The sequence below is a fragment of the Pterocles gutturalis genome, unplaced genomic scaffold (genome assembly GCF_000699245.1).
Source record: "Pterocles gutturalis isolate BGI_N339 unplaced genomic scaffold, ASM69924v1 scaffold18915, whole genome shotgun sequence".
NCBI classification, from domain to species: Eukaryota; Metazoa; Chordata; class Aves; order Pterocliformes; family Pteroclidae; genus Pterocles; species Pterocles gutturalis.
In genome coordinates this window covers 17,569-32,870 of record NW_010143833.1, presented here as the reverse complement: position 1 = coordinate 32,870, position 15,302 = coordinate 17,569, and the positions used below count along the sequence as shown (strand labels likewise).

General features: G+C 39.3%; 1 protein-coding gene across 1 annotated transcript in view; it reads left to right on the top strand.

The window, feature by feature from the left end:
• The first annotated feature begins 312 nt into the window (after window positions 1-312).
• Window positions 313-15,302, top strand: part of ABHD17C (abhydrolase domain containing 17C) — a 29,473-nt gene continuing 14,483 nt past the window's right edge. Inside the window, exon 1 of the mRNA XM_010084898.1 lies at window positions 313-900. Within this exon, the coding sequence (XP_010083200.1) occupies window positions 368-900 (533 nt within the window). The 5' untranslated portion in view covers window positions 313-367. The remainder of the gene's footprint in view (window positions 901-15,302) is intronic.

Here is a 15,302-nt window from a genome sequence, read left to right as displayed (position 1 = left end):
GCCGTGGGGTCTGGGGATTCGTTCTGTAAATGTGTAAATGTACGTGGGGTTTATTTCCTTTGAGGGGATCTAGGGTGGTGGTTTAGGAGGTTGCATTTACTGTAGCATTAGTTGTGGGGATTTTTAAGGACTGGTTGTACTTCATTTACATTTTGTGGGGTTTGTTTTTTTTCTATAAGCACGTCTTCAGGCTTTGAAGAGCTGCACTGTTTTTGCTGAACTGTAGTTCCTCCGAGGTGGTTGTTTGCATTTTGGGAGGGCAGCTGGTCGCCTTGCAGGAAGGTCTGCAGGTTACGTTGGAGGAGGGCTCTGGGGCGCTTGGTTTGACTTCTTTCCAGGGTAGGTTAGTTTTTCTGCGGTGTCTCTGATGCCAGAACAAGGCCCCAGAATGAACGGTTTCTCTCTGGGGGAGCTCTGCTGGCTCTTCTGCTGCCCGCCTTGCCCCAGCCGCATCGCTGCCAAGCTGGCCTTCCTGCCCCCGGAGCCCACCTATACCGTCCTGCAGCCCGAGCAGCAGCAGGAGGCCGGGGCGGCAGCTGCGGCGGGGACCCCGACGGGATCAGGCACCTGCAGCCTGCACTTGAGCGAGCGGGCGGACTGGCAGTATTCGCAGCGGGAACTGGATGCTGTGGAAGTGTTCTTCTCCCGCACGGCTCGAGATAACAGGCTGGGCTGCATGTTCGTACGTTGTGCCCCCACTGGCAGGTACACGCTGCTCTTCTCACATGGTAATGCTGTGGACCTGGGCCAGATGTGCAGCTTCTATATTGGCCTTGGCTCCCGCATCAACTGCAACGTCTTCTCTTATGACTACTCTGGCTACGGGGTGAGCACCGGCAAGCCCTCTGAGAAAAACCTGTACGCAGACATTGATGCAGCCTGGCAGGCCCTGAGGACAAGGTAAATGGATGTTGGGGACAAGTTATTTCTGTATCTCCATTTAATCCTAGTAAGCCCAGTATCTGCACAATTAACCTGCTGAGAGGTGGTGGGGAAGGGTTTGTAGATGGTTTGAGTTATTTCAATGGCCTCGCTAGATGTTCCACCAACAGCTACAGCGTGATTTGCTGGATGGCTTCATTTGCTAAAAGACTGTGCAAACCATCATCCTTGGGCTTTTTTTAGATTTACGGGTTTATTCAGCTGTAGTATAGGTTAGCCATTGCTTCACCATTGAAAATCTCCATCTTGAGCAGGAGATACTGCAGTGGTTGCAGTTTGAGCTTGCAGGATGCAAAAAAACCCTTTTATTTGAGACTTGCCCACCATTGTCTATACTTAGAGGTAACCTACATGAGCCAAAGCTTTAACTAAATTTGGCAGTAGCTTAGGCTAGTGCTTACTAAGAAATGGCTGGTGTTCTGTGATGCATCTGGGATTTCAAACAAGCTCGTGCAACATAGACGTCTTTCTTTTGGCAACCAAACAACAGTTGTCAGACTGGGTAAGGTAAAAGTGTTGACAGGTGGAAGTAGAGCTGGGTATTCTGCCAGGAGGAAATGCTGAAGTAGGTGGCATCCAAAGGGATGGAGCAGCAATGAGAAGACTCTGGCAAGGTGGCATGGCCGGAAGGAACAGGGAGCCCTTGCCTTAAATCCTGAACAGAACTGTTGCCTCCAGCTCCTTGCTACAACTGATTGACATCCCTGGGCCTCTCTTGCTCCTTCTGACCACAGAAACAATGAGTTCCTTTTGCGTTGTGTAAGTGGTTCTTAAAGTAGGACCTCGCAAAACGTATCCTGAAAGGGAGAGCTTTAAAAAGCTTAAATTGTTGCAGTAGCGTAGATGAACTTGGCTTAGGTGAAGTGAGTATTTAATGTCTATCTTAGGGTACGTGCCAGCATCAAAAATAGTGTCCGGAGTTGTTACTAATTTAGGTAATTGGCTTTTCAAGGATCCGGGGATTGGTCAGTTGTGGCGTCCAAACGGCTTTTGACATTGGTCTGCCCAAGTCAGGTTAAGAGCATGGGGGAGAAAGGCTTAGGGGGAACTTGTGCTTTTGTATATGTGTTCTGGCTGTTTGGTGAGTAAACCAGATTCTGGGTTCGTTTTCCAGGACACACTCTAAATTTTTTTTTTTTTCCGCTTGAGTATAAATAATATGTTTTTATGCAAAGAAATAATTTTTATATGCTGTATGCAGAATAAATTACTAAATGCCACTACTACACATATGGATGATGTAAATAAGGTTTAAGGAAGGAAAAGTGCTGTGTCTAAGCCAAGACTAGTTAATGCTTCTCCTTCAGTTGCTGTGTTTTCTTCGTTTCACTTAATGTTTAGTTGATGATATTTTTTTTATCAAAGCCTTCTAGAGGTCTGAAAAAGTGCTTTCACATCTGCCTGGAAGTGCCCCTGTCTCGACAGGCATTTAGTATGTGTTTAAGATCTACGTAGATCCAGAACAAGGGGTTCCTTAAGTCTTTTGAGAAGCCTGACCCAATAGGTGATGCCAAGATGTGCCTAGATTGCTCTGAGATAATTGGGCTCCTCATTGGAGCCTAGTCTAGTCCTCAAAGTGGGACTAGAGGAACTTTATGGTTTTATATTGGAGTCCTTTCTGTAGTTTATGCAAGATGTAGGTTCTGCTTTCCTCCTTAAATTGGGGGGTTGAAATTTGCCAGCTCTTAACTTTGCAATGTTTGTAAGTCCCACATCATAGTGCTACCTTGAGAGTACTGATAGAGTAGTTGTGTTATCATTGGTTAGATTTTTGGGAGCCAAAGGAAACATTACAGTATTTTAGGTGCCCGATAAAGAAATCGGGTACTGTAAAATGTGAGCTTAAAAAATGTCTTCATAACATGTATGAGCCAAAACAATAGTCTTTCTGCTGATGAATTCTCTAAGTGGTAGTGTGAAGTTTACAAGACTGATCATTTCTTAGTCCTTTTTAATAAGTCCAAGTGGCTCACAATTAAGTGAAATATTCTACTGTGAAAATATAATCTGCTCCTTGAGGTACAATGTCACATTATCCCGTTTCTGCTGCAGCAGTTCATTGGTAGCCTCCAAGAGCTTGTGTGTACTTTAATTCTTAATGCAAATTCCTAACATTTGGCCTGTAGTTGTGGTAGTGAACTGTAATGCAACATTAAAAGTGAAGTCTTGAAACAGGAGAGGTTTGCTGTGCCATCAGAAGCATTTAGTTGTCTGTGTTAAATTCAGTGGGAAGCTGTTGCTCTTCTGAATCCACCAGATGTTCCACCTGGCAGCAGGAAGGAATCACTGAAATGTTGGAAGTCTGAGATTTTTCCTTATTTTTTCTGGTATTTTTTGTTGTTGTTTGTTTTTTGTTTTTAATTATGCCTAGGAAGTACCACTGATACTTAGCAAATATTAGTTTATCGGTGTATTTTGAAAGTTGCCCTGAGTGAGGCAGGAATTAACCCTACACTTGGACAAAACAGATTGCTGACAGATTTTAGAATTGATGGTGAGCTGACTGTGGTTGCAAACATGGCTGCAAATATTGACTGTACTTTTTCAAGGTACTGAAATGAGTATCTTGCTATTACGTACATGTTTAGGTATCCAGCCTTACATAACGATTATAAAACTCATCTTGTAAACAATGGATGAAAAGTAAAATCATCAAGTTTTTTTGTTCAGTTTCGATTATCAGCCTGTCTTTGGAGAATCAATGTCAACTATTCTCTCTTCTTTTAGTCTTTGTAGAGAGTAACTTGTTTTCCTTAATTCTAATTAAATGAGTATCTCTCCTCATGAAGTATGCTTTTAAATGCTAATTTTACTAATTAAGTTTGTCTTTCAGTTCAGGTAAGATGTTGACTTATAATTTTATTCCCTTGAAATGGGTTTTTATAGATGTTCCTTCAGAGGTCTAACTGTAGCATTGGTTGCTCTAGTTCCAATAACAAGTATTAATCAGTAATTAATTTAGGCTTTTATATGTATTTATTTCCACTTGGTTAACAAATTTCCATCTGGTATCTCAATGTTTCTCAAAAAGAATCTTTGGTTTCATTGCTTCAGCTGACATTTTTTGTGAATGTTTTATTTTAGGCAGGCTGGTCTGTTTCTGTTCTGTTTGTTCCAAAACCAGACTGAAGAGAGGCTGTATTGGACTCTGTCTTCTCTCATGGTCCATATGGTTTTAAGTTGCTGCTTTTTATTGAGATGTGATTAACTCTAATCCTAATATCTGATGGACTTAGTACAACATCTGCACAGAATGCCTTGATTGTCGTCCAACTCCCCCCTTTCCTGAATTCCATATGGGAAGGTTGAATGTTCTAATGCTTTCACAGTAAGACAATGTACAGTATTTAAAAACAGGATACACACTTAGGGTTTGGGGACAGTGCTTCAGCAGAAAACCATGACTGCTTTGTTGATTGCATGCTATCTGCATTAAAATCAATTTGTATGCTCTCTAAAAATGTGGAGATTTGTGGAATGTTTTAAATTCCCAGTCAAGTGAAGGTAGGCACCGCTTCCCCATTCTCTCTGCTTCTGTAGTGTCAAAAAAGAGAAGCCGTTAGTCCATCTTTTGAATATTGAAAGGAGGTGAAGAAAATGTAGTTAATAAATGGCTTTGAAGAGACGTTCTTGTTGCATTTAACAAACCATAGCTTGATGTACTTCTATAGTGCACAGTGTAAACTAGTATCTTCTGTTCCTATTTAAGCTTTTGGTAAATGATAGATGTTATCGTAAGGTTAAATCCCTTATTCTTAAAACATGTACATTGGAGCTTGTCTTTCAGTCCACAGGAGAGCATTGGTTCACTTCCATTTCTCATTATGCTCCTTAGTCAGTATGGCATGATGAAGGGAATGGAATTGCGAAATGCCATAGTAAAATGCAAGGGATTGTGATCAATCGATAGTAGATAGTTTAGAATGTTTAAATAGTTTTTAAAAACTTTTTTCATCAAATTTAATGTTAAAAAAGAACTCCAAACCTTTTATTATATGTGAATTTTATTGTGGTGCTGGTTATCAGTCTTACTGCTGTTTCCTTTACAGGAGGCGGTGGAAAAGTATTCGCCTTCATTTGAATAAAATCAGGAAACACACCTAATTGGATTAGTCTAGAGTGATAACTAATCCTCTGAGGTTGTGTCAGTTCATCTCCATTCTGATTTGCTGAACTGGTTATGGCTTCCTAGGTGAATAATAGCTTCAGGTTTTTTTACCTGGATTTATCAAAATAGTTAATTTCTACTTTAATTTGCTTTGCAACAGTATCTTCTTTCACTAGACTGTGTTTCTGTGCAGGATCTAACTCGGGTTCTTTAGATTGAATACTTGGAGATTTTGATTAAAAGTTACTGACTAAATTCTTGATGTGGCCAAAGGCAGTGCGTGGCAGAGTTAGTGTAAATAGTCCTGGAGTAAAGGGTTCCTCTTGTTCATGGTGCATCACCTGGTAAATTTTTCTGTCATTGACTTTGATAGGTATTTCCCACTTCCAGTTTTTTAGTAATGTTGACATGGTATCTGCAAAGGATTATTTAAAGAGACTGTTATCTAAAACTTAACTTATTCTATGTGCCACAGTCAGTACTTCAACAAAAACTGCACACAACTTGGCTCAAAAATAGAAACATACAGAATAGTCTCCTGTTGTTGTCCATGCAGTGAGCAGAGATTAATTCAGATGATGAGCATCCCAGGGCCAAATACCAACAACTGTTTAAAGCAGGTGCTCTGATGTTCAAAGTTATTCAAAATGTTTACTGAGCTTGGTGTCCTGTTACATAGTTTAGTCACTGAAGTAAAAGTAGTTTTGATAAATATTTCTCTATTCCTGTCAGGACTGCAAGATCAAAGCTTGTTTAAAAGAGACAAATATATTTTTTCACTGTTAAGGATGTTTTGCAACTGGTATTATTTGGGAAGAAAAATAAGCTGCCAAAGAAGGTTTGGCTAACAGTACTTGCTATCCTGGATGTAGTTATTCCTGAAATTCAGCTGCCTGAACGGGAGATGGTGGTTTACTGTGCCATACAAAGGTTGTAGGACCTGGTTCTCAACATTGTCCGAACATTCAACACAAAGGTTTCTAGAGGACCATGTTGCTAAATCCTCCATGCTGAAGTAACGAAAGGTTTCTGTCTGTTCTTTAGCACTTAATTGTGTGAAGTGTACGAGAAAGAGAAAGCCAGGCTTTTCCCCTTTCTCACTCTGGATGGAGACGTATGTCACCTTTTGAGACTGAGCTGATGGTTGTTTCAGGGTGGCTGTTTGACCTGTGCGTGTTGCTGGTAGCACTTAGATTTGTTCCGTTTGTTCTTAACAATGGAGGATGAGCTGGACCATGTAAACCTCCGTGGTTTTGCCCTGAAGCCAAAGTCAATCTCTAGTCCATTGCAACCTCAAAACCAAAAAATCCCTCCAAAATTCAACCTTTATCCTTTGTTACTCTGATATTTTGGAGTGTTTCTAAGTGTTGGGTTGTGTTTGCAATAGCTCATTACTTGTGAACAGAAGTAAAAAGAACAAATTAAAAAAAAACCAATTAGCAATGCCATCCAGGGCTGTAGATACATGTGGGTATAGGTGGAGAACATTTCAAGCTATAAAAGTGGGTTATCTGCCAGCAGCTCGTTTTGTGGGGAAAACTGATGCTTCTTGAACAAATGGATATTTCTATTTCCATATTGAATGAAGAAAACGAGTTCTTTTGGTTTTCTGGGGTTTTTTTGGTCCTGTGCTGCTTCCTCACACAGAGATAGCCTAGTACAAAGGCAGTGCCAAGCAATTAGCTGTTTGGAGCCCAACTTCTGTAGCATATGTCTGAATTTCATGTTTTGTTTTAATATGACATTTGCCTGGTGGAGAGGGCGGTGTGATTGTAGTAACTTTTAAACCCTGCCCCAAAACCAAATTTAAGCAAAATACCAAGAAATTAGTTCCTTGGTTGCATTCTCTACTGGCTTTAAAGCCTCTTATGTTACACTAATAAATTAAATGAACGAGTAACATAGCCGAGGTTTTTTTTCCTAAAGCCGGTAAATTTAACGAATAACTAACACTCCCTTCTTACCTCACAAATAAAAATCCATTACAAGGCTGCATTGGAAGTAGTTGAAATGAGTCTTAAACTAAGCTACGAATATGTTGAACCTAACATTCTTGTGCACAAGCAGGCTTGTTTTTGCCAATTAGCCCCTAAAAAGGGGAGAAATCTTCCTCTTTTGATTAGGAGATAGTTCCAGTTGCCGTTGCACTTGAGAGGAATTGAAGGCACTTGTCCATGTGCAAGATGAGGGGTTCCTTGTGCTTTCTGCGATCTAGGAAAGGCACATCTTTACAATTTTTGAATGCTGGTAGCTCAAGTGCGTCTTCATGTTGAGTATATACTGAGTATTTATATTGATCTGAACTAGAAATAATTAAGGATTGTTTTTCGTCTAACTCTAAAAACTTGGGTTTGTATAGGCTAAAATACAATAAGTGGGCAAACCTCTTGTATCTGTAAGAGTTGGTGGACAGTGGATCATTGAGATCACTAGAGACTAGTAGTTGTGAACTCAATAAGCAGTTTCAGTGACCCATTCACTACAACTTCAGCTTGACTGTCCCGCTTTCCAGTTTTTACATGAATGACTTACACTGGTCTTGCATGCTCAGCCTGACATCTGATGATGAAGTTGAATTTCACTCTTGCTCTCAGACTGAGTGTTGGTGTAGGTTTTTTAATGTGTCAGGTTTCGCAAGCAATGGAAGCGTGTGGTTGTAATCCCAGCAAACTCTGCGTGAACACAGAGGAATAAAGATGCTTTTAACAGAAGGCTAAGAATGTAGAATGGGATGAATAGTGCATGGTGTCAACTAAAGGGCTGAGGAACATCCTTGCAGTCTTTATTCCAAAGGCTAATCTTAGAAAAATGGGTTATTGTGGGATGTTTGTGCATGGAGCTATGCTACCCACAAACAATCTCAGAAAAGCGCAAATGTAGGCCAGTTGTATAATAAGTGTTATATTGGCATTATCTATATCCATATTTTCTAGAATATAGAAAATATTCTATATTTTGAACCACTCTGTTAGCTTTACCAGACAGAGCTTCTCCTATTAGTGTAAAACATTGTGGTTGGATTTGCTGACCATGAAACCAAATAATACAAAGGCACAAAATTGTGCTGAACAGTAGGATCTGGCTCAATGCCCCCCCACCTTCCTGCCCTTGATTTTATGTCTCCTGATGAGCACATACATGTCTTTGGGAAAATCCCTACAATCATGAAATAAATCTGTAACAGCTCAGCTTTGAAAAAGGGGAATTCCATGTGGCTTCACAAATGAAGAATAATGTTAATGTGGAAGATGAGGTTTTAAGTTTGTATACTTGCCTCAAAGTCCAGAGGGAAAAATTTAAATTAGAGGTAATCTCAAAGTATTGCCTCTGTGGTTTTTTATTGCAAATTTGTTAGAAAAACTTCATGTATATTTTCCTGACAGTAATCTTATTTGTTGGTACAGTCTCTTGAAATTCTTCCTGGGTACACCTTTCAAAATGAAAATGCCTTTTTTTTTTTTACTGTTAATTTGAAATTAATTGTTGTTTTAGACAGTTTTGGGCATACTTCTAGGAAGTTCTGTGTTATTGTGCCTGATTTAAAAATCCTGTTTACATATGGAAATGTTACTTTAAGAATTTTGACTCTTGTGAGCCTTGTTTATCAGCCAAGGCATGCTGCTGCAACAAGCTGCATACATCAGTGTCTGGCAAATAACCCTTCTCAAGGTGTGCAGTGTCAACTAGTAGCTCAAAGATTTTTTTTTGTAGGACACTGACAGATTTCTTAAGGCCCCAGTATGTTAGACCAGTTAAATTTAACTTTGTGACATGGCATGGCCACTTCTTTTTGTGTGCAGCAAATGACCAACTCTGGAGTAACGGATAATGGGATCCAACAAGTTGAAAATTTCGAGACCATCTTGACATGTTTCTCGGAAAACACCCTTCAAATAGCATGGCTTGAAATGTTTCTCTTTTAATAAGGTTGTTTAGAAAGGGTTTTGCTCAGATTATCGGGTCTTTCTGGACATTCCTCTCTGACTTCTAGTTAGCTTTGCTTTGGATGTTCGCATTGAGCTTGAAAAATGGTGTTCAATATCGGCAAAGAAGCAAAAACAGCTACATATTTTTCCAGTGTACAGATAAACTGAGATAAGGTTCAGATTATTCTATCATTATTCCATGAATCTTCATGGCTATTTATAATGAGTTACGCAAGACACTTTGTCTTAACTCTTACCCTGTACAGTAAATTGCAAGCCTTAATAATATGCAAAATAAAAGAGAAGCCAACAGTAATATGGGGGTAGGCTTCTGTTCAGCATTTTGGAACCATCTACACTTTAAAGGAAATTTTGAGTAGTTAACTTGCTGCCTCAAGCATTGGACTGGTTTGTTTGTACAGATCTACACTTTAAAGGAAATTTTGAGTAGTTGACTTGCTGCCTCAAGCGTTGGACTGGTTTGTTTGTACAGGTCTTAATCTTTGTCCCATCTCTATGTAGTCTTCCCAAACATCTGATGAATTTATTTAAGTAGGATGTTGGCTTTATGACACCCTGGGGAAAGTGGCATAATTCAAGAAAATGGTCTTGTTTTTGAAGCATGTTCTCTGGGGCATCGTCTTCCACATGCTGTATGTTCCTTATACCTTCATCTCTCACATTAGTGTATGTGTGTATTTTGGTGTGTTGTTCTGTTTAGTTTTTTGGGGGGTTTTTTGGGTTTTTTGGGGTTTTTTGGGGGTTTGTTTTTTTTTTTTTTAATTGAAGTAGCTCATTCGGTATAATATTTATTTTGGAGGTGTTCCCTGGACAAGTCTTACCTTGAGGCAGCTGGTCAAGAGCCATTCAGTCTTCTCCTTCCCCTAAGACCGGAATGTACCTCAACTTGCATATTAAGTTGTATTACACATTTTCTTCGTAATATTTTTTTCTTGTACCCCACTGTAAAAATCTTGTCTAGTTTTCTAATACAGCATGGGTTTTAATGTTTCTTAGTAATACTACAGAGAAAGTTAGTGTTTCAGTCTGGGTATGGGCATCTTATCAAGTTTGATCAACTGTAAAAGTACCAGCATTGTAGGAAGAGGTGGGGTGGTGTTTTAGCTATGCTTTTGCTATTTTTATGCATACTAGTTTATGAACATGTAACCTTTCCCTGGGACTGGTTAATAATTACCCTGTGACTCAGCATACATGACAGGCATCTCTTTCTGATGCAAGAAACACCCTTTCAGGAGTCAATACAGTAGTTTAGAGATACTAAGTGGTACTTTAACCTTAAGCCTGACCAATATGCCTAAAAGGTTTTGACTTTTTTCTCTGCCAGCTTCCAAACTTCTGTTTCTCTGATGCAGAAACCTTTTGTCCTCTCTCCTGAGCTCTCCCTAATTGCTCATGTAGCGTGATGTTCACTTCTGAAGCCCCCTGTGCGTACAAGTACAATTTGTCCTTTATCCTGTTTTTGAAATTTGTGCTAAAAATCAATCTGATAGCACAGAAGCTACTAACCGTGAAGGAATACGGGCACAAATATAGTTGCCTTTAAAAAAAAATAAATGATTGTAATTTGTATTTGCATTAACAAAGAACGAACATGATAGAATGGACTTGAATATAACTTGGATCTGAATTATTGATGTGAAAGATAAGATTGCCATAAATTCTCTGTTCACCCAGTGTTGCAGAAGGTGAGAGGGTTTGTTGAGGTCTTTTCTATCCTGAGACTAAGCAAGCTGGTGCTAAATGTACCACCTTTCTGAATTGCATGCCCTTCTGTCAAAGCTCATCTAAGATCTGTAGACATCTTGTGTAGAGCATTGAACAGACAGTATTGATACAAGATCTGGCACCTTCCAGTTATGTCAGGGAACTACCCTTTCCATCCAAAAGTCTGCTTTAATTATGCTCATGATGAGGAGCATTAAACCTAAGGATCTTGGGTGTTTCTTACCTGGATGTAGTTCTAAACTTGTTGCATGTCAGCAGCATGAGAAACTGAACAAAAGATTTTTAGTCACTTTGGTTGGACATTCACAGCAATTTTCTATTTTTTTTTTAATTATGAAATGAATGTTAATTTCAAGTAAAGGAGGCAATGTTAGCTTAAACTTAGCTAATTTTATTATTGTGATTTTGAGGGTGAGAGGAGGAATCAATTTAGCAGGCATTATTTGTCATTTGTTACTCTGGTTTTTTTCCTTCCACGTTTCCCAGTGCTTCTGGGTGATAGTCTCGTGTGAACTATTTTCTTCCTGCTCTGCACTGTAGGATTGATCAGGCTTCCTCTTTAAATATTTTTTAAAATTCTCATTAAATATTTCTGGTTTGCCTCTGTCTTGGAAGCTTTGTGGTACTAGGAGAAAGGGAAACACCATTAGTTTATGAAAATTTAACTGTGTGCAGACCAAAATTTGAAAAATGTGTGTTGGGGACATGTGTGTTGTGAAATGGTGATCTGCGGAAAACCTATGTGGCCAAAACGTTTCTATCCAAATTGGTGTTTGGCCATAATGTAGACATTAATACACCTACTTTTCCAAGCCCTGCACTGTTATCTGTTATTTCAAAAATAGAAACTCCAACAGCACAAGACTTCTTTATGCTGTGCTGGTTTATTGGGAGGCAGTTAACTGCCGGTGTGGTGTGTACTGGCATTGCTAACATTTTTTCCTGCATAACCAGTTGTTCTCTGGTGATACTGCAATCAAGTTGGGAGCCTGCTTGCTGTACAAGGACTGCGTCACAGATAGAGGCAAATAGAACACTGAATAACATCAGGAAGCTGTTTCTCTTTTCCGTTTTATTTTTATTTTTTTAATTGTCTAAGATGCATCCGTAGGTCAGTTTCTGCCTTTAACATCAGCTGAAATAACGCATTTCAGTGATGGCATTAACAGTTGTCCTTGATGCACTGCTAGATACTTCTGCTACTTGGGGAGTAGCTAACTGTTAGTTAGGAAGCATCCTTTTTGAGGGGAAAAGCAAGAAATCTTTCATCAAAGAGACTGCAAAAGCAATTGGCCCTGTTAACTAGATATGTCGACAGAAAACAAAGTATGCAAGTGTGCCATTTGATCATTGTTAAAACCTCTTGATCTGTACAATCTGGGCAAAATGTCTTTTATTTCATAGAAGCTCAGATCATGCCAAATAAGATAGCTGGATAAGCTGAACAAGTACATATGACCTGGTTTCAGGACTGAATTTTCTGATGTGAGTTTAGGAAAGTTATGAGAAAGTTAGTACGTTTCTAAATGCACAGAAATATGGTTCCCATTTCTTAAGTTAACATTTGGTACTTTAGTTAAAATTTACTGATACTTAGTGTTTTTAGATATCATTAAATGCAAGCATCTGTTTCTGTAATATATTATTTTTTGTGCTATGTTCTCAAGTTGCTGGAGAACACAAAGCAGGTTTCATGAGCACTTCAGCTGAAGTGCCCAGGAAAAACTTTGACTCTGTGATAAATTTTATTGTTCACAATTCTAAGCAGTATTTACTAGAGAAGGGAGGAGGGATTTACCCCCTGGGTTCCTGATGATAAAGGCTTTGGCTAGGAAATTTGATTTTTAAGCTCTGAACTAGTTATCTGTGGTCTGCTGTTTTAGAACATCTGGCGCTGTTAATCCTGGTGATTGCTATATATTTTTTTTAATCATCTTAGCTTTATATTGACTGTTACTGGGGCCTTGAACATTCAGTGTGCTAAAGGTTCATTAAGAGAACATGCACAAGAGGAAAACGAAGTGTGAAACAGTACAGGTTTAAATATTGGTTTGATAGTGTATAGATTTTGTGGAACAAAAGATCTTTAATCCTGGTAGACTCAAGTCAGCCCATCTTTGAGCAACAGGAATGGAAGAACTTGAGGATGCTTAGGAAAAAAGGAATTGATGAGTCTGATTTAAAAGTCAGAGTGCCAATATAAAAATGGTGAGAAACACAGAACACTGAGACTTTCTTGTTTCTGCAAAGATGCTGGAAAAATCTTTTCTAGTAATAGATTGCTTTCCTGAAATGACTGTCATCTTCCATTTGGCGGTTATCAGTCTTGGTGTTTGTTAGAATATTTAATGAATCTAGCTGATAATGGATAATAAAGATGACAGAGGAGACTCATCAGGAGAGTAGTGTTTCTCTGTGAGGCTGTGAATTTGCTGCTTTGAAAGCAGATGCTTAAGTGCATACAGATTCACACTGTAATAAAGCTCAGGTTTGGAGCAATTACAAAATTGGTGTGTGTTTTCTCCACTTATCTGGGGGTGGGGGAAAAATAGAGGTTACAGTGTCACTTATCCGAGTAGGATTTCTTCCTATTTATGATTCACAAGACATGTCAGTGCCGAGGATGGACTTATTGTTTTGATTTTAAAATCAGAAGAAAATACTGCCTTTCTTCTTTAAATCTGTGAAAATGGTCAGAGTACCCCAAAGAAACGTGAAATATTTCCAGAAAATTAAAGAGGACTATCCAGGCAGGATGTGTGGTCTGCTGGATAACACAGGCTATGACACTTCTTCACTTGGCTTCTGCATAGAGCCCTTCAGTGTTTATGAGATGTTGCATATCTTTGAGAGAAGCCCAGTCTTACTTAATAACTTTGCTTTTCTACAGTGCTTGAGCATATAAATGTAAGTATATAAGGGAAAAAGAAATTCTACTGCCTGCTGAGTCATCTTCACATAGTGCTGTCTGATAAAATATTCATATGCTGGGGACAGATGCATTCATCTGCAGTCAGTTCTTTTTAGGAATATTTGACCAGTTCATTGGTACTGATCCCTTTTGTATCAGGACCTCTCTGCTGTTCTTGTCCTTCATCCTCGCTTTCTGACCTTTCATCCCCTTTCTGTTGGAGACTCTCAAATCACTGCCAGAGCTGTACTGATGCTTCTGGATGGGAAGAAACCGTACCTCCAGTTGGTCTGCTTGCATACTTGCAGGGCCTCATCCATTCCAGATCCCATGTAATCCTCTTGGACTCTGCTCTGGTGCTCTGCGGCAGAGACTGCATCCAGATTTCCAGGGATCTTTGAAGAACAGTGTGAAAATGGCTTTGACTTTGTGTGCTGTAAGAGGATTTCAAATACAAGCACCTGCTCTTTGTTGAGACTGTTCAACTTTTTCTTTATTTTCCGCTGTCAGCAATATGGGGATAATATTTGAATCTTTTTTTTATCAGCTTGTTTTCTGGATTATGATTGTTATGTAAGTGACGTAAGGAAAATGCTGTATCAATGCCACATACTTGACCTTTAATGGCTTGTAAGCTATATCAAAGAATTGTAGTAAAGCTAGTCATTTAATGCTTTTAATCTTTGAAAACGTGAGGTTTGTTGTAAAACCTGTAGATGAAATAGCTTTTTCTTAGAGACTGAAATGTAAATAAATAGATGTGAGAGAATGCAAAAGGAAGGAAGGAATGGGAGGAAAAAAACTTCAAAGACAAACCACAAAACAGAAACCACACACACATAAGAAAAGGTTGTTTCCTTTTAATTCAGCGGTGGGACTAGTTATCTGAGTAGTTCCAGGGCCCTATAGTTATCAAAGCTTGAGTTGTCTACTTTTATTTCTTTTTTTTCCCCCTAGCCTTCCTAATATTAGTCTCCAAAAGATGAATTCCAGCAAAACTGCATGTTCTTCTAGAGCATCTAGACAATAGCCTTCAGCAGAATTCATGTATACTTTCGTAAGATCCTTAGGTGGGGAATGCCTTTTTTTTATTAAGTTATCGTGTGTATAGCGTATCAACTGTGCAAACCTAGAAGTGTGACATTTGAGGTGAGCTCTGCAGTTTGATCATAGTTCAGGGTTAGTCTTGTTTCATTATATGGTTATGCAGTGATAACTGTATTTTCAGAAACTACAGCCTGATAAATTTAAAGAAAACTTTAACTGGTGCCATTTCTTTTGTGCACATGAGCAGTTACTCCCTGCGTTGGGAGCAGCTGAGCTGTACCTGGCGAAAGGGTGGACATGTCGGAGACGGGTGGAGCAGGCAGCAGCTGGGGTCAAAAGCCACAGCACTCCTTCTCAGATAAGCCTCTGACTCATGAGCTGGGATTGCTTAAGCCTCACATAGGTGCAGCTCATGGCAATTAGTGCTGCAGCAGGATGACCTGAAACTCTTGTGGGGTGCCATAGATATGTTGAGATAAAGGAAATGTGTCAAAGTTAATTTAATGTTTGATGTGGAGTCAGGATAAGAGAAGTGCTCAAGCTTGAGGTGTCAGAGGAGCTCCAATAAACAGATGGGAGTACTAAAAGAATAATACAGTGCTCCTGAACAAAAAAGCTT